The 23,972-nt window shown below is 42.7% G+C and overlaps 1 protein-coding gene across 2 annotated transcripts in view; it reads right to left on the reverse strand.

The window, feature by feature from the left end:
* The window catches only part of SMAD4 (SMAD family member 4), a 29,081-nt gene extending 9,830 nt beyond the window's left edge, over positions 1-19,251 (reverse strand). The window contains exons 1-8 of one of the 2 annotated variants that reach the window (XM_005145372.3): positions 19,164-19,251; positions 8,629-8,983; positions 7,567-7,741; positions 7,117-7,146; positions 5,047-5,262; positions 3,148-3,267; positions 2,906-3,016; positions 1,099-1,149 (exon numbers count right to left, since the gene is read on the reverse strand). In XM_005145372.3, the coding sequence (XP_005145429.1) occupies positions 1,099-1,149; positions 2,906-3,016; positions 3,148-3,267; positions 5,047-5,262; positions 7,117-7,146; positions 7,567-7,741; positions 8,629-8,877 (952 nt within the window). In that variant the 5' untranslated portion in view covers positions 8,878-8,983; positions 19,164-19,251. The remainder of the gene's footprint in view (positions 1-1,098; positions 1,150-2,905; positions 3,017-3,147; positions 3,268-5,046; positions 5,263-7,116; positions 7,147-7,566; positions 7,742-8,628; positions 8,984-19,163) is intronic. The other variant, XM_031045675.2, reaches the window with a different exon arrangement.
* Positions 19,252-23,972: the final 4,721 nt, after the last annotated feature.

The following is a 23,972-nucleotide window of genomic DNA, read 5'->3' on the forward strand; positions in this document are numbered from 1 at the left end:
ACAAAAGGCTAACACAGCAGTTTGTTGGGGAGGACAAAGAAAATCAGCACGACAATGGACCCAAAACATGGTAAGCAGAAAAGGACCTAAACACAACAGCCTCATAAGGCAGCAAAAGACCATCTCCAGGGCTTTGACATGTATTCATTCATTACAAAATGCAGCACCCAAGAGCACACCTACTTGCCTGAAGAAATTGTTGTTCTGGTTTTATTAGGAAAGAATAAACCAAGGTGCCTGAATTCCTTTAAATTATTTTATCTTCAAATGAATACTCATGTCTCCAAGGAATTAAAAGGGTGAAATCAATAGCTCAATCAATAGGGTGAAAAAGACATACTAAATAAAATAAAACACAATTTAGCTACAGTTAAGTTCAGCCAGCAGTTATCACAGTTTTATTTCTGGTACTGATTTAGTCACTTTTCAATTAAAAAATAATTTAAACTTTCAACCTTTTCACCTATGCAGCTTTTGGGTGCAGGCAACAGCTTTGCTGTTGTTAAAAACAGAGTATCACCTTGTACCTGCAATGGAGCTAGCTTGTACTGCAAGACAAGACCTCCTTGGCTCCATGAACCGCTACATTAATGAAGACTCCTGGGAAGAGTGAGGTTCTACACAGAGGCCCAAAGAGGAACTTGAGCACCGAAATGCAAGGACAATACCTATCTTTCAGTCTATGTGGCTGTGATGATGGACTTCTAGATTATGGATGAGAGAGGGCTTTGGCATGACCTAAGGTCCATGATGGTCCTAAGCAAGCAAAAAGTACAACTTCAGGCACCCTGCAGAGGTTATGATCAAGAATATTCAGAGTTCAGACACCTTCAATATAGGTTTGACAACTGCAGTTCTTGACTTAGGCATCGAAACTGAATTCAGTTTGAAGCCTATGTCACCATTCCAAAAGAGACATCTGAATTCAAGACTTATCACAAAACAGTTCTTTTTTCTTCCCTTTTGAATATATATCTCCAATTTTAGAGTGATACAAAAAAATACCCAAACAAACACTCAAACTAAAAAACCAACAGACTCAAACCAGAAAGTTATTAGCTTCCACCACATTAGCATTACATGTTAGGTTTTACTCACCAGGATGATTTGATATAGGAGGCTGGAATGCAAGTTCATTGTGAACTGGCCCTTTAAGAGAAAACATGCAATTTGTTTTACACGAGAAAAAGCAAGGTTTTCTTTCTTAACTTGTCTTCCTATAAAAAGACACCTGTGAGGATGCCAGATGTTACAAATCCCAGTAGTTTCTGAATCAACTGGCCAAATCTGACAGGGGATAAAATGCTCACAAAAGAATTACTCTCTCAGTGGTTTCCTAAAAATCTGGGAGTGAAGAGCTCCATTAGTATCCCAAGAGGAAAGACTGCATGCTGCTCAAGTCAGAGCCAACTCCATCAGAGAGCAGAAACCAGATGTAGCACAGAGATGTAATAGAAACAGGACCACATCCACATCCGCCCCCAGGTTAGGCAAGGAGAAAACCATTGTAGAGGCACATGATATAAATCTGTCAGAAACCATCACAGAACAAGTTGGCTAGCATGCTGTGGGCTTGACATGAGAAACACTTCCCGAAGATGGACAGAAACCTGAGAGAACTCATTTTCTAAAGACAAAAGTACTGAATACAGTCTTGGTATTGGTCAGTTTATTCTCTCCGCTTTCAAAACCTAAAAGTCCCTTTCAGGCAGCAGAGAACAAGAAAGAAAGACTTAAACATAGTATTATAAGTAACAGCAGCTTTTGCAACAAGATGTCAAAACAGGCACAACGCTGGTAGGTGTCAAAACATGCAACTCTCTGAAGTGAGAAACGGCAGGAGACAAGAAAAGCTCTATGTGGTATCACTAGCCAGTTACAAATATTAATTATAGAAATATACATGCACTGAGGAGTATTTATAGAGTATCTACAGCACCACTGAAGTTTTTACATCCTGGTGCTTCTGACAAACACAAGATAAATGAAGTGGGATCCTAAGAGAATAATTAACTTCACCATACCTAAACCACAATTTTCGTGATAGACAGAAGGTGAGAAGTCTTTCTAACATTAACTCATATTCTTCCCTCCACTAACACAGATGATCTGGTTCAGTGCTGTATTAGGAAATAAAGAACTGCTCTACCTTTTTGCCACAAAATTTAGAAAATCTTGTATTTGGGTGGGTTTTTTTTTGCACTATACTCTGCATAAGGTGTATACTGTGCTAGATATTTGCACTAAAAGTCTGATCACTGTTTTTCTCTGTTCTGATCTCCTGTACCTTACAACAAGATGTTGTGGTCCTACTTCAGATAATAAGTCGTTTTCAAGTTTGTGTGCCAAATGTAGCCAACAATCAGGCTGTGGTAAGACCATGCTTTACTACATGAGCTTTCACAAAGTTCTTTCATACTGGCTAGTGTACATGGACACAGGTCATCCAATGCTTTAATGTAGATTGCAACATCATTTAGCCATTACTTCAAATTTTCTAGAAAATAAACACAGCTGGGACCTTTCAAGTATTGAAAGGAAAATATCCAAACAACACATTCTGCATCAACCTCATCTGTCACAAAGGAAATATTAACTATTAGATTGCAAAGCTTTAGAATCAGAGGTTTAGAAAGGAAATTCCAGTTTTCCCAGGTACAGTAAGACATCTGTAACATAGATAGTACCAGTATAGCCATCTGAACTTCTGATCTCTGCTACTTTACCAGAGGTAAAAGCTTGACAGACTTTCATTTAACTGTCAGAATATACTAAACACAGTAATGGTAGTTCTGTAACAATAACAAGAAAAGGATTTGGGGGGTAAAGAATCATCACAAATGAGTCCCCACCATTCAAAAAAACTGGAAACAAAGCAAGTGATGTGCAAATCTGCACTACTTACAGTAATGTCCAGGATGCATAGGTGGATGATGCTGAAGATGGCCATTCTGGTGGTGAGGTATGGTAGGTGTGTAGGCTGCCGTCCGACTTCCAGTCCAAGTTGTAGTACTATCTAGAAAAAGAAAGAAGTGGTTGGTTTTTAAGAAAGCTTTTCTGCATCTCACTTCTAATCCTCTATTTCTCCTCAATATTTGGAAACCGGTTTTAGAAAACTAAGAAGAGTGCACATATGTATATACTCACTGTGATGGTAAGTAGCTGGCTGAGCTGTAAACCCATTCTGCTGAGTTCCTGGCTGAGGCCCTGAAGCAATCTGTAAGAGTCCATCACTATGGCTACCTGTCAATATACTGGTAGGTTGACCTGGTAAAAGAACACACTACCTATTCATGAACGTTCCAAAATTTTAATTAAGAAGAGCTCAGCACTACTGGGTAGGAAAATACACTCAACTAAGGGCACTGAAAGACACAGTTCCTACAAGTTTGGTTCAGTATTTTTTTCCACCCACCGGAGTGTCTTAGAAAACTTAAAGCAAGATGCTCTGCATTAGCTAATTTTGACTGACACCTTTAATATTTTAGCAGTAGAAGTATGCAGAGAACTCTGTTCATCAACTGTATCTTTGTTCCATTCACACCTCATTTTCCAGTTTGAAAGGAAAAAAGAGATGTCACAGTTTTATTGAATAACATCGCTGGAGCAGATTTGGTATGAATCCAACAGGCCAGCAGTAGGTCCAATCCGCTGCTTATTTTCAGGATGTTGTAACTACTGTTCCTAAGGAGGACACTCATTTGAATTTATGTTCCTCCAAAACATACTGAACAGTATTTTATTTTTAAAAACAGTGCTTGAACAGAGCTGCACACACCACTGGGCTGTTTCTGAGAAAGCTTCTGGGATTCTTCTTCTCCCAAATAAACATTTCAAGAATTAACTAAGATTTAAAGTAAAACTACAGATATTTTAGAACAGGTTAACAGAATTTGATCTTAGAAGGCTTCAGCTCAGCCATTAACACTAAACTGGTCAGCAGTTTCACAAGTACATTTGCACTCTCTCAAACTGGTGTAGCTAGCAGAATTTAACACATTGAAAACTTGAACTAAAACCTAAAAAAACAAGCTTTTTTTTTTCCTGTCCACTAGGCTCCAACAATTACAGCACCGATGAGAAAAAGTTACTGACTATAAACTGTTGTGCAAAGGCAATACAATTAAACTGCTCATCCTTTTTTCTCTGCTGGAGACAAATAGACACTGTATCTCAAACTTGGCAAAACCATCTGTAGCTTTAGCAGAAAAGCAGTCAGCAAAGATTAAAAACATTATCAAAACACCACTAAAAATATGAAGTTTGATAACATGAAATACACACATTTTCTTTACTGAAGTGACAAAGAGTACATGAAACCACTCCAAACTCCCTGGTTTCCCTACATTAGAGCTGCAGGACACTGTACGTAACTGCTTTACTGTCCTGCTGGAGTGAAGAGTGAGGTTTGATGTTGGTAAAACACACTCTTCCACTTGTACCAAATACACACAAAAAACTACGAAAAGCTTTGACACAGCTTTCCAACAGACTCATGACAATATTAACTAGGGCTGTCACGCTGGTACTACAGTGGGCCATTACAAAAACAATCAAGTTAAAACCAGAAGACTTATTCTGTCAGCTGTGGAACAATGATGAATTGTCTGAAAACCTCTTGATATTGTCACTTGACAGTGTATCTGTTTGTTCCATTTGCTGTTGCAATAAAATAATAAAATTCTTCCATTCCTACAGCAGTTATTCCAATAACAGCCATAATGTTCTGTCAGCAGGCAATTGTTTTTTTAACGTAGTATCACTGAGCCACTGGCTCATCCAAAACAGTCTTGTTATCCTAATGCAATGTCAGTCTCACTGAAAAACTACTGGGTTACTAGGAAAAGTTACTCATATTATGCTCCAAGTTAAAACCTTATGTTAATATTTAAGAGACTGCCTAGACTGTAATGCCACACACTTTCCCAGCATAGTGTAGCAGAAGTACAGTTCTGATGCAATATCTACTCTGGCAAAAAACAGCAGTTATCTTCAAGCTGTCACATTTTCACAGTTTAATATTTCATATAATCTCTAGGATCTTACTTGTTGAAGCCACAGGAATGTTGGGAAAATTAGTGGTGCTGGTAGTGCTAGCCTCAGTAGGAGCTAGCATGGCTGGGGTGCTATAAGGCTCGTTAGATGCCCTGTTACTTGGTGGATGCTGGATGGTTTGGACTGAATGGCCTTCTGCAGAAGACAGTGATGGCTGCCCCTCGTAGTCATGAACGTATTCGTCTTTCACCAGCATGCTTGATGGAGCTGTAAAGAAGCAAATGGTTAAACTTGCAAAGCAAATCAATTTTCAGGATTTAACTACAAATCGCACTACTGCTTTCAAGCAACAACAATGCTGTTAAAGCTACTGGGGAGGAGGATTTAACCTATCTAAACATTGCTAAAGCACTCCCCTAAACTGCAAATAAACAAGGCAGCAGCACGAAAATTTGAAGCGTTAACTGGATGGAAGAGCAAACTGTCCATTTTGCTGACTGCTCTCAATCAAGTTTAGTCCCTCAGTAGTAAATTCCAACAGCATTTTGTTTTCCAGTCCATCACTGTGTGATTTGACATGGTTAATAAAAGAGAAAAACATGCTTTTTGTCAGGCACCTAAATATGCGTTAATGCAGTAGCTAACAAACCAATTCCTATTATAAGAATATACATAAAGCTCCTATGATAAACATAATTCATGAAAATAGCACATAAAAAACTTCACACATCCCTGAAGTATTTTTAAGCAACTCCCATCCAAATTGACTAGTAACATAAAATTCACATCCGAAGACAATATAACACTAGTCTGTATTTAACAATGTAGACACTAATTTAGAATATTCCACATACAGTGTATGGAAGTGTAAGGAAATTACTACCATGGCCACAACAAGAATTTATTCCATCTATCCCACTATGCACATTCAAGTAAAACTCTCATACTACATTAGCTCCCATGCTCGTTTTTCAAGCAGTTTTAAATATATTAAAATTTGACAGTAATTTTCTGTTTCCTGCTGCAAAAAAAGAGTAGCAGGACAAGGGAACACTTATTACATGTTTAACTGACAGCTACTAAGCGTTGATTCTGCACACTAGGATCATTTTTCAGAAGACAGAGGTAACATGCAAATCAGCAGAGATGAGTATGCAAGTTAAAGCTTGTGAAGTTTAGTCTGTTGTGTTGTTTGGACGTTTTTTCAGTCATTTTTCATAGAATCACAGATTAGTTAGGGTTGGAAAGGACCTTAAGATCATGCAGTTCCAACCCTCCTGCCATGGGCAGGGACACCGCACACACCATGTAGCCCAAGGCTCTGTCCAGCCTGGCATTGAACACCGCCAGGGGTGGAGCATTTACCACTTCCTTGGGCAACCCTGTTCCAGCTCCTCACCACCCTCACAGGGAAGAACTTCTTCCTTATATCTAACCTGAACTTCCCCTTTTTAAGTTTGAACCTGTTACATCTTGTCCTATCACTACAATCCCTGATTAGTATTTTTGCTTGATTACTTCTAATGATGTGCTAAAAACATAGGTTTCCTTATCAATTTATTATGGGAGGAGAAAAAAAAATCTGCTTTGGAATAAAGCAGCTGTACAACCTCGGATTTCTGAACAATATTCTTTTGACATTTAACATCCAATTTCCCTTAAGTTTCAGGGAGAGCAAGAATATCAGACTGCTTCATTCAACTGCATATTAATTATAGAATTTCTACTATTTTCTTGCTAAACTACTTACTAAATCATAAGCATCTATTATTCCCAATTCAATTAGTTAGCCTATTATATACACATGCACACATTCTTCTGTGTTCAATGCTGCTACCTAAAAATAAAAGTGCAGTTTTTGATTTTTTTTCTCATTTAAGTTGAGGCAATGAAAACACAGCACAACAACAAGCTGCACTGAAGCCTCAATTTAAAGAATTTGTCAATACTTCCCTCTCATATGCTGCTTTGTCAATTTTCCAAAACCAAAGAGACAAATGCATTTCCATCTGCTCTCTATACTCCCTCTCAGGAAGATGCACAGGAATAAACTGTGTACATGCTGAAGAGTTTAACACAGTTTGTGCCCAGAGAAATGCAACAGTAAGCAGAACTACTTACCAGAACTCTGTAGTGTCAGTCCTGAGAGATCTTTATCAAGAAAAGAAAAGAGGGTGTGGAGGATTATACAGAGATCTTCAAGAGTGTTTGAACATTAAGTTTATCAGCCTTTACAAACCAGTCCTACAGACTCTACATATTATACCCCCTCTATCACAACACAAATCTCAATGATAAGTTATTCACAGGATACACATTAACTCTATGAACTGTGTGCAAAGCCAATAGAAAAGCTTAAACAAAAGCCAGAAACTGCTTTTCCAAACAGAAACTGGGGTTTTTTTTAGAATAAAAGTAAAATTCCATTAAGAAGATGGGCAAGAGCACGAGAATAATTTACCATTAGATCATTAAAAGTTAATGTTTCTAACTTAGGCCTGTTATTTTCTACACTCACAAAGAAAACATTTTACATTTTATTTGCACATTTTAGGTCAAGAGGTTACTTACCGATGCCAGGTGATACTACACGCTCATAATGGTAAGGATTTACACAGACACTGTCACATTTTAAGTCAAAAGCATACTGACAATATTTAACATGCTTGAGTTCATTTTTATGAAGATCAGGCCACCTCCAAAGACGAGCATAAATCACATGAGGGAATCCCTTGCGACCAGCCACCTAAAAAGTTAGACACAAAAGCTGATTTGGAAAGTTGCAAGACATCTCACTTTACCTAGTAAGGAGCAAACCTGGAAGAGGACAAACACCACCACAACCTCTCTCCATCACCAAAATAAGAAAGAAAAAAAAAGGTGTTGTACAGTTTACCCAAGTTTTTCAAGAGAAATAAACTTCTGTTAGGGTTCTTGCTATGGTAAAGTCAACACTGTGGTTCTTAAAGAAAAAATACTCAATACAAAATGTCAGAAGCAGATTTTGTGCTCAGTGTAGTACGTAGGGTCACCTTCCCCACCACGGATGACGAACAGAGCTTTGCCCCAGAAGAGGAGGAACGAGGCACTAAGCTACACTACACAGGATTTACAAGTAGAACAATGCCAATCGATTATCCTGAAAAAAAAATAATGCTTTAGGGTAGACAGGGAGCTAGCCAACAAACACGACACCTGTCCCAGAACAAGCAAATTACAACCAAACTATACAGGTACTGAGTACTGGCGATATAAGGCTAACAAAAATCTTCAGTGCAGACTCCTTGGAGTACCTTAGCACGAGATCATAGGTCTGTCTTCCAACTGCTGACCAACACAGACCTAACAGAAGCTTCTAGTGAAAATACCAGGATAAGCAGCCGCATTCATTATGTGACCCTGTTTTTTACTGCCACACACGCTCATTTAGAACAGCTGATCCAACACCTTCTGCTCCTTTTGAAGAAAAATAATTAATTACTGATGCAGTCCAGAGCTCCAGCCACAAAACATGACTACAAAGGGGGGACGCCAGAGAACAGCTACTATTCCTCAACATCCTAGGATCCTGAGTCGCTCACTCTTGCTCCAGCTTCACCAGGAGGAAAGAATCTGATTTTCACTGGTACTAACCTGAAGCCTCCCATCCAGCGTTCTCTGTATTGTAACACACTTGCTAGGATGAGCTCCATTTGTGGTTATAGCTGTAATCAAAGAATCCAATTCATCTTTTTTCTCCTTTAGCTTTTTAACTAAACTTTCAATGGCGCGTTTTGCAAAAGTTTCACTCTCTCCACCTTGTCGATGGCACATCAAGCTGTGAACAATGCTCAGACAGGCATCATTACTTGTTGGTGTGTTAGTAATAGACATATTGTCCATTTGTCACAGCTTTTTCTTTCAGATCAGGTGTCAGTTTTGGGGGCTGTTATGATTTTGAAGCTGATGATCCAAGTTAAGTGTTAGATGTACTGTCTCTTGGTAAAACCTAGGAGGAAAAAATATCTACATTAGAATTGTTTTTAACAAATTGCAGATCATGTTTCTAAGGAAGTCTGTGGCTTTCTGCTTCCTTATTTTCAAGCTAGGTGCAGGATATTAAAAGCACATAAGAAAAACCCCAAACCTGCACTGCTCATCCCATAACAGCTAAAACATGCTTAAGACACTGCTTGCCCAGTTTTATATATAAGATTATTTTTTCCCCTAGTAACATAAAGGTTACAGTTTATATACATGTACATATAGTATGTACATATAGAAAGGTAGGGATTATTAGACGAACAGGCTCTGAACCAGCGAAAGGAGAAAAGTAACAATGATTTCCTATGTTTTATACTGGTAGGATGAGACCAAGTGAAAATGCTGACTGTGAATCAAGCATAGGTTTAAACAAAATCTGAATAGTGAAGAAGCATGAATGTACACTAAAATCATCTGTCATCTTCATTTAATAATCCTCTTCAAATAGTTCAGCTACATTCTGACCTCAGACTAACTGAGATTTGTCTTTGCTAATTACAAAGGAAAGAAAAACCTCTCTCTGGCCATTAGTGCAATACACATTTATGTAAATTAGTACTGTGTGTCTTTATATATGAAAAAACCAACTAGCACATTTGTCTTGTTTGCATCCAGCTTCTTCTGGGTCAAGAGAAACCAACTGAAGTCACTTAAAAACACTTCCAGATGTCTCAAACTGAACTGCCTTAACTGCACCAGACAGAAGATCAGGACCAAGTACCTCCTCACACATCTGGCCTTTAAACTCCATTTGTTAAGAACCTGCAGTGGCTTCTGGTCAAAGCCAGAAGAACTCATACTTTTGAAGTTTCCTTTAATTCACAAATTAGAAGAAGAGCTGGCCTGATTTTCTCAATTCTGAAAGAGCTGATTACTATACTTTATTCAGAAATACAAGACAGCAGGTTTTGGGCACTCACGGAAAAGGAGTCTAATGTTGTCAAAAAGCTGCTTTGGGTTTTTTTGCAGCTTTGACTTGAGATAGTCATCCAGTAACATCATTCTACCAACTATGCAGTCTGCCTTTAAGACACTGGCAGCAAATACACCAAAATGATTTTACTATATTTACATTTCTTGAGTAAGCTTAAAATATAAGCCTTGCTGAAAATAACATGTTCTCTTCAGTGTAAATAAAATCTTCAACACTTAAAGAAAAAATGTTCAAGCATATTATCTGAGGAACATATCTAGTCAAAGTCCTGTTACTGCACAGGAATTTTCCATGTTATTAGAGGTACAGTAGTAACAGCTATTTATTGGAAACAAATGTGTTGCACAAAAATAAGAGTGGGATGTTAATTTAGGAAGTTAATGCATCACACAAATGACAGTGTGAATGCATGGCTTCCCTTCTTGCACATGGAATAATGTAACATAAGTCAAGCATAATTATAAAAGGAAACAAAAGTCTTCCCTATTTTTCTCCAATTCCAACTCAAATACAGAATGCTTTGGTACACTCAGAAATAAAAAAATACACATTGCAAATCCTCCCAGCCCCTCCAGACTCTCCCCCCTACATTTTCAGTACTTTTCTTCTTTTATAAGGACACTTCTGAACCTAATTTATCCCAGAGGAAAACAGTTACCTGAAAGTTTGAGTAAGATCATTTTACCTAGCTATTAAAGTTTCTCATTGCTAGGTTTTTCTGTGCCTCAACTCAGTAAGTCTCTTTTAAAAGTCAAGCTTAACCTGCCAGTCATTCTCCATGGCAACTCACACTCACATAAATCTGTAAAAGCTTGCCAGCTAAAACAGAATAGAACATCATTTTCCTTAAATATAAAACAGCATCCCAGATAGATATGCATAAGTAATCACAAATAAATGACTTGATAAAGCTATTAGCCAAAAGAGCTTTAAATAAAGATATGTTTAAAATTAGACATACAGCTCTATCTCCTACACCCCTAAAACCATGAATGAGAATTTTACTTGCTGACTTTCAGAAGACTAAAAATCAAGCAAATAAATCCTTATTTAAGTGGAATGATCTTCAGAAATGTTGAGTCACCCCTCAGCTGCCACTGAGCTCAATAGGAGCTTCTGACTATTCAGCACTTTTGAAAGCCAGGCCACTTGTTTAGGAGTTTAAATACTGTTACACGCTGCTGGTGCATTAACTATGCATGGTGATTCGGGAGCCTCCCTTTAGAACTGCCCCCTACAGAAATACTGGATTTGATCTTGCAATTCTGATCTCCAGAAGGAGGGGTGAGGCCAGTGGCTATCGATCTAGCACATCCTGATAAATGCTGTGGCACATTTCTTCTGAAGCAGCAGAAGCATTAGCGAATTTTGCAGGCAAGCCAAGTTCTTATGTTCCACAAATCTATTTTCTCACAAAATAGCTCTACAAGCCTATCTTTGAGTCACACATTCAACGGGTGCCTTAACACCTTCTTACTATATTACTTTTATGTGTGCAAATAAAAGCAAAATGCAATCTTAATGCATTATATTTTTAGAAGAGAGCCTCTGAAGATAAGGTTCCAGCATGCCCTCAGACACGGAGTGTTACATGTTCTGCAAAACAGCAGCATGCTTGTGAGATTTAACGTTTATTTGGTGCAACCATGAAACTTCAAATTCATGCCCCAGGAGGCCCCCTGTCCAAGGAGGCAATCCCACACTACAGCTCAAGCTTAGATTTAGAGTCAGTAGGGGCAAATATATTGAGCAAAGACCTTCTTAGCTCCCCCTCTACCCAGGATTTCATGAAACAGAAATGGACAAGAGGGTGTTTTGGGGGGAAAGGGGCACAGAGAAGAGAGAGGGAACGCAAGAAAAACCGCCACAAGAGACATAGCTTCTAGTGAATCTCCCTGCTCCACCTACCAAGGAACTAAAAGGTGTTTCTCTCCCCCTTGCTACAGTGTGATGCAAGAAGAACAAAGAAAAAAAGAATGGGAAGAGCTAATATAAAATGCTAATGACTTACAAAGTTACAGAGAAGTGCCTCATCTTATAGAAAGTAATGTATTTCAATAACTATTAACAGTATCTTATGAAAGATGCCAACAACTGGTGTTCTGTGATAGCTGAAGTATCAGAGCAAGATTTAAGAGGATTACTGGAACAAGATTAAGATCCTCTGAAGAGGAGTTAAACCTGAAAGACAAAAGAAGTTAAGATTGCCAGGTAATCTAAAACACACCACAGTAGTAAGTAACCATTTAACTGTAGCTCTTCCTTCAAGAGTGATGCAGACAGGAACAAATACCATAACTCTTCTGTATGTCCCACTTCCCCACTGCTGCCTTGCTGAAGGGTGATGTATCTTTTAGCCTGTGCAATGAAATTCAAAACATGAAGCAGCTGTCTAACATTAAAAATGCACCACTGGTGCCACATGCCTCATTTTCATGTCTGTGGATAATTCTGCCACAAATGGTTACCTGAGCAATATAAATAGATTCTAAAAACACAGACATCTATGATAGTATGCTACCTCACGTAACAGAAAATCAAACATATTATTGACTTACCTACGTGGAAGTAACATTACTGAGCTCTTACACTAGTGCCCTCGTTGCACTTACATTTATCTTATGGGCAGGAAATCAAAATAAAGACCGTACTGACTCAAACCATTCCACTGTTCTAGTATCAACTGCTACATTCTCTTTCAAATCAGCAATTATTCTACTAATGTGACTACAGAACAGAGACCAAGTTTAATGTTCAGCATCTTCTGCAAAAGCTAGCTTGGAGCTCCATAAGAGCACTCCCACTTGTGGAAACAAGGTGCTCCTGATCAACTGGAAGAAACCTGAGCAAAGTACAAAAAGAAGATGAGATCTCACCTGAAGGGATAATCAATGCATTTATAGAACAGAAAATGAATAGTTTATTTTGCTAGTATCCCTAGAACTGCAAGACAGTGTTATAAACTAGCACGCCTTAAGAACAAGTGCTTTTACATGCCAGAAACCAAGGATAACAAAAACAGTGCGAGCCATGACTTCCAAATATTTTCATCAACTCCTCAGGCAGCGTACTAGGTACTTAAGAGATAGGATCATTTGGACAGCCTCACACGAGCCCCAGGAGTTGCTGAGATACATTTCAGTTTGAAATTCTTCATCAAAAAAGCATGCAGACGCATACAACACAGGCAGACACACATGCACAGTCTGGAGGAGTACAGGGAGTTTTAGAATGAGAGAAAAAGTCTTTCTATTTTCCATGGTTAGGAAAAAAAAACACATGGCCTTGGTTTCCTTGGTTTCCTTGCTTCTACAGAGGAATTACTGCAGTTGTACAGACTCTCACCTGAGACATAAGGGCAGAGGCAGCAAAAAAACACTGAGATTTCACCTAAACCCCCTTTAATGTCCTAGCCATTCAGTCAAGCAAATTTTGGAACTTACCTGAAAAATCCCTCTTCCAAACAACTCCCTTTTCCAATACACTAATGTGGCTGAAATTTGCTGAGAAGTTAGATACAGATTTAGTAAAAAGACCTCACATTCCCTTCTAAATATCAACAAGAACCCCAAATGAATACTTTTCACGCTTGCAATTCACTTATCTTCCCTCTCTCCTCCCACAAAAGCCACACGTTGCAATGTGTGGAGAATGATCAACCCCAAACAAGTAAAGGAAATAATATGCTTACACAGGCAAACCAGTGGGTTATGGATGGAGCTGGAAGCCAGGGATGTCACCCAAAGCAAGACAATCCAGGCAATGAGCTCTCCAGCAGCTTGGGCAAGACCTTTTTATCCCTGCCTGACGCTGATATGATATGTGACGCTGTTCATTTACAGTGGGGTTTAAGCCAATCACAGCCATGGAAGGATCAAATTCGCCAAGAAACTCAGTCTAAATATGTGACGGCCCAAATGCCACTGGATAATTACTTTAAGATATGAGCCAAAGGCCAAACCCCCTTCACAGCATACACTTTGTTTGTTAAGTTTTGACAAAAAAAAATAAGTATTTTCCAGAAAAGCAACAACTTTAGACTCTTGGAGACTTTACTGTTTGCAGGACAAATTACATGAGAAGTTTAAAAATACAGCAGAGCCCTGACACAATTGGAAAAAATAGCTCTTGCAAGTGTCAGGGCAGCAAAGGCCCTTTGAAAAGCTTTTGATGGAGAAAGGGAAGCAATGTTGCAGATTAGCTCAGAAAAAGACTTTCCAGACAGAGACACGGTGCTGAAGACCCAGAGATGCTTATGGGGAAGGAACACGGCCAGTGGGGGCAGCAGGGGAACACACTGACACAGAAGTGCACGAACAATGCAAGATGGATCTTCAACCACATGTACAACAAACCTGAAATCATGCAATCCCAGACTGGTTTGTGTTGGAAGGGACCTTAAAGCTCATCCAGTTCCAACCCCTGCCATGGGCAGGGACCCCTTCCACTGGAGCAGCTGCTCCAAGCCCCTGTATCCAACCTGGCCTTGAACACTGCCAGGGATGGGGCAGCCACAGCTTCTCTGGGCACCCTGTGCCAGTGCCTCAGCACCCTCACAGGGAACAGCTTCTGCCTAAGAGCTCAGCTCAGTCTCCCCTCTGGAGGTCCTCTGGCAGGTTAAAGCCATTCCCCTTGTCCTGTCCCTACAGACCCTTGTCCAAAGCCCCTCTCCACTGCGATGGAAATGCAACCAGTCTGCCAAATTAAAGTCACATAAGAGATTTTACACATCCTGAGTATTAGATACACACTTGGGGTTCAGGAATCCTTTCAAAAGTGAGGTTGAGATTTGCCACCTTTTTGTACAAACTGATCAGACAACCACCCTGTGTCACGTGAGAGCATTTCAAATGATTGTCAATACATGATCATTTTAAGTCCCTTCCAACCGAACTATTCTAAATAATATTAACAGAGATCTTTAGCAGCAGTTATGCTCTACAATGCATATGAGTACATAAGCCTGAGCATTTTTAGTACTGCTCTGTGTAAGGACTGGTGTCACAAACATGTACAAGGATGCTTGTAAGTATGTCTAATGGCATTCACCAGCCACTCCACAGGCATTTCTATCTGCTATGAATTTTAAGATAACCTGGCCATTATTTGTCGTAACATACTGTAGAAGGGTCTAAGCAAGTCAGCAAATATACAGGCAGAATACCCTTTGTGATTAGCCATGACTTGAGTGAATATTACCATTATGGTCTTTAAAACCAAGAAAATAAGCTCACATCATCTGTGTTTTCAAGTGAAAAAGCTAATAAAAACATGTCTGCTAAAGTAACAAAGAAAGATCACAGCCAGGCCAAGGCCCATGGTGCCATATGATGCCAAGGGGAAAGATGCAATTTTTGTTAAAAATTAATGTTATCTAATATAAGTCATATATTGTGACACCAATTTCAACATAAAAGATACAGCCTCCAATTCTAGGGAGTCATATACTGGGGCAAGAAGGGAAATTAATTAATGCAAAAAAGAACCCTAATGACCAAAAAGGTATTTCCAAGCTGACTATAAAGGTAATTTTCAGAAAAACACATCTAAAAAAGTAAGAACAGTTTGCTTGAAGCTGCCACTGCTGCACTCAGAACACAATTTACCAGTTACAGCCATCCCAGTCCCAGATTTCCAGCCTTTTCATACCAGGCAGTAACACAACGCTAACGAACTGGCTAATTAGAATAGCGTACAAACTGACATCTTGCTAGAACATTTCACATAAATACAGGACAAGAAAGGTTCTTGCATAAGCTGCTGCCTCCAAAATTAGACAAACACAAAGATGTCAGAAAAAGCAGCATGTACATTTGATAGCTTTTAACCACCAAAACGTTACTACAGAGTTTTGCTGTTTAATAATGCAGTGGTAGAAGTTTTATGATAAACATGACAAAGAAAAAAATCCATAAACCAATAAAACAAAAGGCAGCTTGTGATTTGATGAAGATATGAATAAGTGATTAAACTGCAGATACTTTCCAGCACATTAGACAATTATCTACTTGCCCAAAGGGTGAACAGGAACAAAATGTTTGTAGACATAAGACCAATTAGCATTAAAGAGCAAGAGAAAGTGTACTAAGGAGGTACTGCACTCACACTGTTCTGTACAGTAAGAGCTAACATTCCCCAGAATACTATTTTTGTGCTCATATCTGAATCATCTGTATCAATTCTGCTCATCTCACTGTCAGTAGCTACAAAAATTTAAGACACACATCAGCATAAAAGGAACTGAAGAAGAGTTTAGAGACAACTCCTGAGTGGCAACTCCTTCATCTTAACATAAATCCACAGTTAAAAAGTATGAGCAGGCATTTCTGTATGGAAGAAACTGGTCTGATGTAGCTGTCCAGCTACAGCTCTCAGCACATCTTCACTCCTCTCAGCTTTTGCCTCTGCTCTCCCATGGCTTTCAAAAGTACTTTACAAATACAACAGACTGATCATGTAAACAGAAAAGAACATTTCTGCTGCACAAGGGGTTTTAATCTCATTCAAGGAACAAACACTACAGTAAATACACATAATCAGAGGATGGTTGGGGTTAGAAGTGACCTTAAAGCTCATCATCTAGTTCCAACCCCCTATTGTGGTCAAGTGCACCTTCCACCAGACCAGACCTTAAGGTTCATCTAGTTCTAGCCCTCTGCCATGGTCAGGGACACATTCCACTAGACCAGACCTTAAAGCTCATCTAGTTCTAGCCCTCTGCCATGGTCAGGGACACATTCCACTAGAACAGACCTTAAAGCTTATCTAGTCCTAGCCCCCTGCCATGGTCAGGGACACATGTCACTAGAACAGACCTTAAAGCTCATTTAGTTCTAGCCCCCTGCCATGGTCAGGGACACATTCCATTAGATCAGACCTTAATGCTCTTTCAGTTACAACCCCCTGCTACAGGCAGGGACCTCTTCCACTGGAGCAGCTTCCTCCAAGCCCCTGTGTCCAACCTGGCCTTGAACACTGCCAGGGATGGGGCAGCCACAGCTTCTCTGGGCACCCTGTGCCAGCACCTCAGCACCCTCACAGGGAACAGCTTCTGCCTAAGAGCTCATCTCAGTCTCCCCTGTTCTGGCAGGTTCAAGCCATTCCCCTTGGCCTGTCCCTACAGGCCCTTGTCCCAAGCCCCTCTCCAGCTTCCCTGCAGCCCCTTTAGGCACTGGAGCTGCTCTCAGGTGTCCCCTCCAGGAGCCTTCTCTTGTCCAGGCTGAACTAGCCCAGCTCTTGAGTCAGGATAAAGCCTTATCTTTTCTTTGAGGGAGGGAGGCCAGGAAACAATGAAAAACACAGCACTACGATGCTGATGTGACTACATAAGCACACATTTTAAACCCCCAGAAAATAATTTTTATGTTGGTTCCCCTTCCCTCTCTCTACATTTTATTTTTGAGAAAGCATACAGCTGAAAAAACCCTTCTCTTCTCCATACAGCCTTCTGCATGGTCAGAGAAGGAAGACCACTGCACACTGTACCACGGGGGTGGGAAAAGCAGCAAACTCCTCTACAGCTGGATCTATATCCACAGCACCTCACATTACCTCACTTCCAAGAGACTGCATTCAGAAAGCATGCAGTGGTGGAACTCCTTGCCATAGAATGACAGAGCAAACCTGAACTGAGCTCTTCCTCAGGGTATCCTGCAAGACCCATCTTCTTGCAGCAGGCTTCCTCCAACAAGGACAAACAGTAATTTGTCAAAACCTCACAAACAGAGGAAACAATTGTGGTTATGCCAAGCAGTAAGAAGGAAGAGTCAAACGTTGTTCAGGCTGAAGCGGTGTGATTTTTCACTTGTACGTCGTGTTTCAATACCCCAGAACAGGTGTAGTAGATAACATCTGCTCTTTATTGTAATCTGTACAGGGATAATGTTCTCTGCATTTGCTTGAGCTTAAAGAAAAAAATCACCTCTGGGCAAAGCAAGGATGGAAAATTCCAGCCCCAACCAAAACCAGAATTTTTCACAAGGTTAACAATATAAGAAAATAGAGCCCTAAAATTCCAGCAGGCCTTTAACAACAGCACAGCAATGGCTGCTCCTCACGAGGAGCCACTGTTCTCAGCACCTTTGTTCTCCACTAAATCTGTTGATACCTCTCGAAACTCACATCCCCATTGTGCGAGCTGAGCCTGAATGCATTATGTAAAGAGCCACTTAAAAAAAAGGAATTCTAATCAGCTCAAGACACTTACTGCTTCTCTTTAGGCTTCAGCTCTTTGAAATAAAGTTTCTATATCAACATTAAACATGCATGCTTATGCAACAAGCAAATCAAACAAGGTTCATGAATGCAAAGTGAGAAGAAACTGCTTCCAGTAGCAATCCGGCCAAGATAAGAGGGCCAGAAGGACAAGTTGCCTACTTATCATGAAGCTAAGAGTACGAAAACATGTTTTATAGGGCAGCACCTTGCACGGAATTACCTACATGACTGAACAAAGTAACAAGAGTACAAGAGTCTTGCGATTCAGAAGATGACAGCTATCACAGAGGCTGGAACCACTCCTGCCTGTTGACAGCAGCATGCTGTTCTTAACCAAGAAGTGGTTAGGAACAGTGGTAAAAGACACCACGATCCTACTCCACTGTACGTGCTTGAGAAGAACTGGTTTGCAAGTGGTACAATTTGGGCTCCAAGTAATAACACACCTAACCCACAGCTAGATTACCCCGTAAATTAACTACCCTTCTGTGGTGAGGACTCAATAACACACCGTCACAAATCTCCCTGAGAAACGGGGATGGGAAGGAAAGGGGGTCAAGAAGGAATCACCTTAATGACTTTTATACACACCCCATGTGTTGAGCAGCCCCACGCTGCATAAAAACCACCTTACAGCGAGCTGGTGCTGCAAAGAAGATGGCAGATTTCAAAGAACTAAACCCAACCTGCTCACACAAAACCACTCAGGGCATGAGAAGGGAGCACGACAAGAGCGCGGTCTGCATGAACGGCACCACAGCGAAGTTTGACTGTGGATGAGCAACCGAGACAGAAACGGGGGTTAACAATAACACTTAAAGTTTGGAGCCGGGGGGAGGGAATGTGCCCGTGCGGGAACGGCGTTTGCTGCTCGCTCAGGGCAAGCGGGGCGGGGAACGGGGCAGCGGGGCCCGAGGACAGCGCTGCGGGGCGGGATGGGGGGGTGCGGGCTGCAGACGGTCCCGGCGGGCGGAGAGGAGAGAGCGGATGTTACCTGGGCCGCAGGCGGGGTCGGAGCGGCCGCAGTCCGGGCGCGGCCTGGGGCTGCGGTGAGGGGCGGCGACCGCTGTGGTGATGGCGGGGGGGGGGGGGGGGAGCCTTCCCTTGCCTCAGCCGGCCACGGTGCTCCGAGGCGGGCCAGGCCTCCGCCCCCCCGCCCTCCCCTTCCCGGGCTGCGGCCGGGCCGGCGGGGCGCTGCCGGCAGCGGGGGCAGCGGGACCCGGGCACGCAGGGACGGAGCTGCCGCCGCGGTACCGGTACCGGCGGTGTTGTTGTTGTTGTTGCCGAGGCTCCGGCGATCGCGCTCCGCGGCCGCCGCCGACACGTCCAGGCGCCACCGCGCATGCGCCACATCCGGGTAACAGTCCCCCCCGTCCCCCCCCCTCCGGCAGGCTCGCCACCAGCACTCACGGCGCTTGCGCGCACGGTGACTCGCGGTTGCCGCGCTGCTGGCAGGCGGAAAGAGGTGCGGGCGGGCGCGTTAGGGATTGATTGATTGTGTGTTTGATCTCCGCCGGCGGCTCGGGTGACGCTGCTGCGGGTGCAGGTAGGGATCCAAACCCCCGGTCCCTGTAAATGCAGACCCCAGAGGGATGAAAAACGGGAAGTGGAGTCCCGAGGGCACAGGGTCAGGCACAGAGCACACCTGAATGCAGCCCCACCGATGCAACCCATGGGGTCACTGAGTGGTTTGGGTTGGAGCGAGCTTAAAGCTCATCCAGTTCCAACCCCTGCCACGGGCAGGGACCCCTTCCACTGGAGCAGCTGCTCCAAGCCCCTGTGTCCAACCTGGCCTTGAGCACTGCCAGGGATGGGGCAGCCACAGCTTCTCTGGGCACCCTGTGCCAGCGCCTCAGCACCCTCACAGGGAACAGCTTCTGCCTAAGAGCTCAGCTCAGTCTCCCCTGTTCTGTCCGGTTCAAGCCATTCCCCTTGGCCTGTCCCTACAGGCCCTTGTCCCAAGCCCCTCTCCAGCTTTCCTGCAGCCCCTTTAGGCACTGGAGCTGCTCTCAGGTGTCCCCTTCAGGAGCCTTCTCCTCAGGCTGCTCCATCCAGCCCATGTTTGTCCTGGGATTGCCCTGACCCAGGGGCAGGACCTTGCCTTGGGCCCTGTTGAACTCCATGACGTTCACAGGGTCCCACCTCTGCCTCCTGTCCCAGTCCCTCTGGATCCCATCAAGGTATCACTGGGAAACAAAACACAACCAAACTCCGAGCCCTGCAAATGCAAAGCCCCCAAACACAACATCCAGAAGTGCACAGCCCTCAAATGCAACCCCTGCAAGTGAGAGCCCTGCAATTACTGCCCCAGCAAACCCATAGCCCTGCAAAATGCAACCCTCTGGGGTGCAAAGCCCCACAAATCCAGCCCCAACAACACAAACGTTTCCCCATTCCCCATCACCTTGTCCAGCAGAAGCAAACACTCCAAAGGAATTTGGCTGAAAAGGGAAAGATTCATTTCTCTTTTAAACTAGAAGGTTACCTCTTCCCACCTGTGTGGTGCTGGGCCATTTTTAGGATGCCAAACAGAAGGGAAAACGTGCACGAAATACCATAGCTACTGCAAAATACAGTATGTTTTTGCTAAATAATTAGTGTGTTTTGGTGCACTGTGACAGCTACTCTGGTAAGAACTAAGAGTGATGGAAATTTAGAAGAACTGTTATATTGCCGTACCAAAGTTTCCTGCTCACACCATTAAGTCATTTATAATCACTCCCGCATCCTGAAGAGGATCTTGGAGATGAAAAGCAATGTGAAATGCTGCTAGATTTGTCATCTTTTCCTGGATAGATTAATTGAAGCCTCCTCCTACCAGGACTTGCTGAGAGTGTTGTAAATTACCTGTTTCTGGAGTGTGTGAAGCATTACGGATGGGAGATGGGAGCTCCAGTTCAACAGGGAGCAGCAAATGCATGTGCTCGGGGGCTGCCTCTGTGCAGGCACATTACACCAGCACTTCCCTATCCTCCACAAGGTATATAGTTTGAAAGCAAATAAATCATTAAGTAATTCCTAATCTGTAATCACAGTCTTTTCCCCTTTGTGCTTCTGGTCCCAGCTGCAGCCCCTCATCCAGGGACACGATCTGCTCTAATACAGGGCTCAATAGTGCAAAGTGTTCACGCTGAGTGCCAAGCAGTATAATTTTCATAGTTCCCAATGGCAAATAATGAGTCTAAAATACAATATTTTACATTTTCTTCCACTGGAAATAGCCCTCATTTGCTTTCAAGATATGCCGTCAACCAAAGCCCCATTTAGACTACTGGGGCACAGCAAACTGCCATTGCTGATGCTGTGTATGAAACATCTTTTCAACATCTTTATAGTCAAAAATGTAGGGTTTAGGAGTGGAGATGATAGGGTGTAGGGAAATCTGATGCAGTCTTTCACTTTATTCCACAAGCAGGTGTGAACAAGGTGCAAATTCGACAAGGAAATTCCCAAGGATGACACTGCAGCTGCGTTGTGAATGAGATAAATTCACCTCTGTAGCAGGAATGTTGTGTTAAATCAGACAGGATCTAAAATAGACATCTCAAAATTACAGTACCTGTGGTAACTCTCTCCGTTGTCTGTTTTGAGGCTGATGATAAAGTAATCATGGTGATGTGATAGAATCTCAGACTGGTTTGGGTTGGAAGATGCCTTACCCAGTTCCAACCCCTGCCATGGGCAGGGACCCCTTCCACTGGAGCAGCTGCTCCAAGCCCCTGTGTCCAACCTGGCCTTGAGCACTGCAGGGATGGGGCAGCCACAGCTTCTCTGGGCACCCTGTGCCAGCGCCTCAGCACCCTCACAGGGAACAGCTTCTGCCTAAGAGCTCAGCTCAGTCTCCCCTGTTCTGGCAGGTTCAAGCCATTCCCCTTGGCCTGTCCCTACAGGCCCTTGTCCCAAGCCCCTTTCCAGCTTTCCTGCAGCCCCTTTAGGCACTGGAGCTGCTCTGGGGTCTCCCCTTCAGGAGCCTTCTCTTGTCCAGGCTGCCCCAGCCCAGCTCTCTCAGCCTGGCTCCAGAGCAGAGCTGCTCCAGCCCTTGCAGCAGCTCCATGGCCTCCTCTGGCCTCGCTCCAACAGCTCCAGGTCCCTCTTGTGCTGCTGCCCCAGAGCTGGATCAGGACTGCAGGGGGGGTCTCACAGAGCACAGCAGAGGGGCAGGATCCCTTCCCTGAGCTGCTGCTCACGCTCTGGGGGTGCAGCCCCACACACGGAGGGGTTCTGGGCTCAAGCACTCACTGAAGCTGGGTCATGGGGAGCTTCTCCTAACCCAACACCACAAGTCCTTCTTGTCAGGCTGTTCCATCCAGTCCCTGTTTGTTCTGGGATTGCCCTGACCCAGGGGCAGGACCTTGCCCTTGGCCTGGTTTAACTCCATGACATTCACAGGGTCCTACCTCTGCCTCCTGTCCAAGTCCCTCTCAAGGTCCTGCTCAAAAGGATCTTGGAACATGAAATCTGAGGGTGCACAAGGTGATGAGCAAGTGCCACCATCTGTCTCTGGCATCCCAAGCTCGGTGCCACAAGCCTTTGTGCACAGAGGCTGCTGGAGACACAAGGTGAATCCCACCACAGCCAGATGCAGCATGAGGAAAGAACTGATCTGGAGCTGGAAAGGGTTGGAAATCTGCTTTACCATTGAAGATACTGAGCAGCTGCCTCATGTTTATCCAAAGCCAAACAGCTCCAGCAACAATTAAGTCATGCAAGGGACCTTTGTAGGCCATTAAAGTGATGCTGAAAGGCTGCAGAGACACCATGTCCAACAAAAAGGTACTTTTCCAACCACCTGAACACCTTTGAATTCAAACATGTTTCAAATATCAAACACTGGTATTAGCAGAATCAATTCAGTGTGTTGTGGTTTAGCATCCACCCATCCCGTCCTCAGAACACTGCTTTGATCAAATTTCTGCAACTTCTTCTACCTCAAGATCCCAATCAATATGCTTTTATCATTAATAAAAAAGCATTAAGTTGTTCCAGTGACTATGAGCCAAACCACCAATTTCACTGAGACCTGGATCTGTCCTACCACCTCGCCAGAAGTTAGATTTCTAGAATGCAACCATCCAAGGTAAATAATTAATATCCTTTTCCTTATAAATTAACATGATTCACTAAGAGCAAATTCTATTCAAAGTCTTTAAAACATAATAAAGATGCTCCGAAATGAAGATCACGTTTCTCCTGCATTGCCAGATGAAGCATCCCACTGGTTGATGCCAAAGGTTGAGCCACCTCCAGCATCAAGGATCCCTTTCCCAGTGGGATTTAGAGGCCAGACTTGATCCTGATCTCTCCACCCTGCCCACATTTGGAGCAGCACACCACTCCTGTGCTCATTTCCAATCTTTTCTGCAAGCTCATGCAGACCTCAGGAGAAGGAAGATTTGCCCTCACTCCTTTGGTTGGTGCTCACCCATTCCATTAGCAGCTGCATGTAGAAAGCAGAAACATCTCTGTTGTTACAAAACTCTTTCCTCTTTCCTCCTCTTTCCCGTAACATAAAATGCTTCTTTCACAGTTTACCAAGTCCCTCTGCTGGTATGAGCTAGAAAAAAAGGGAACCAAACTTAGCGGAACTTGACTGGGAAAGCAGAAGAATGTTCAAAATCAGATAGTCAAAGCTAAAAAAACACCAACCCCCCCAAAAAATCTTCATTTACAAACCCAGAACCTGTTAAAACACCCTCTGAATCCTCACAGGACCAGAGCATAATCCTTTATGAGCTGTCAAAGGAAATGCTCTCTGGAAGATCTATTTTAATGCAAAGGTATTCTGTTCTTCAGTAATTAACAG

The sequence above is a fragment of the Melopsittacus undulatus genome, chromosome Z (genome assembly GCF_012275295.1).
Source record: "Melopsittacus undulatus isolate bMelUnd1 chromosome Z, bMelUnd1.mat.Z, whole genome shotgun sequence".
NCBI lineage: Eukaryota > Metazoa > Chordata > Aves > Psittaciformes > Psittaculidae > Melopsittacus > Melopsittacus undulatus.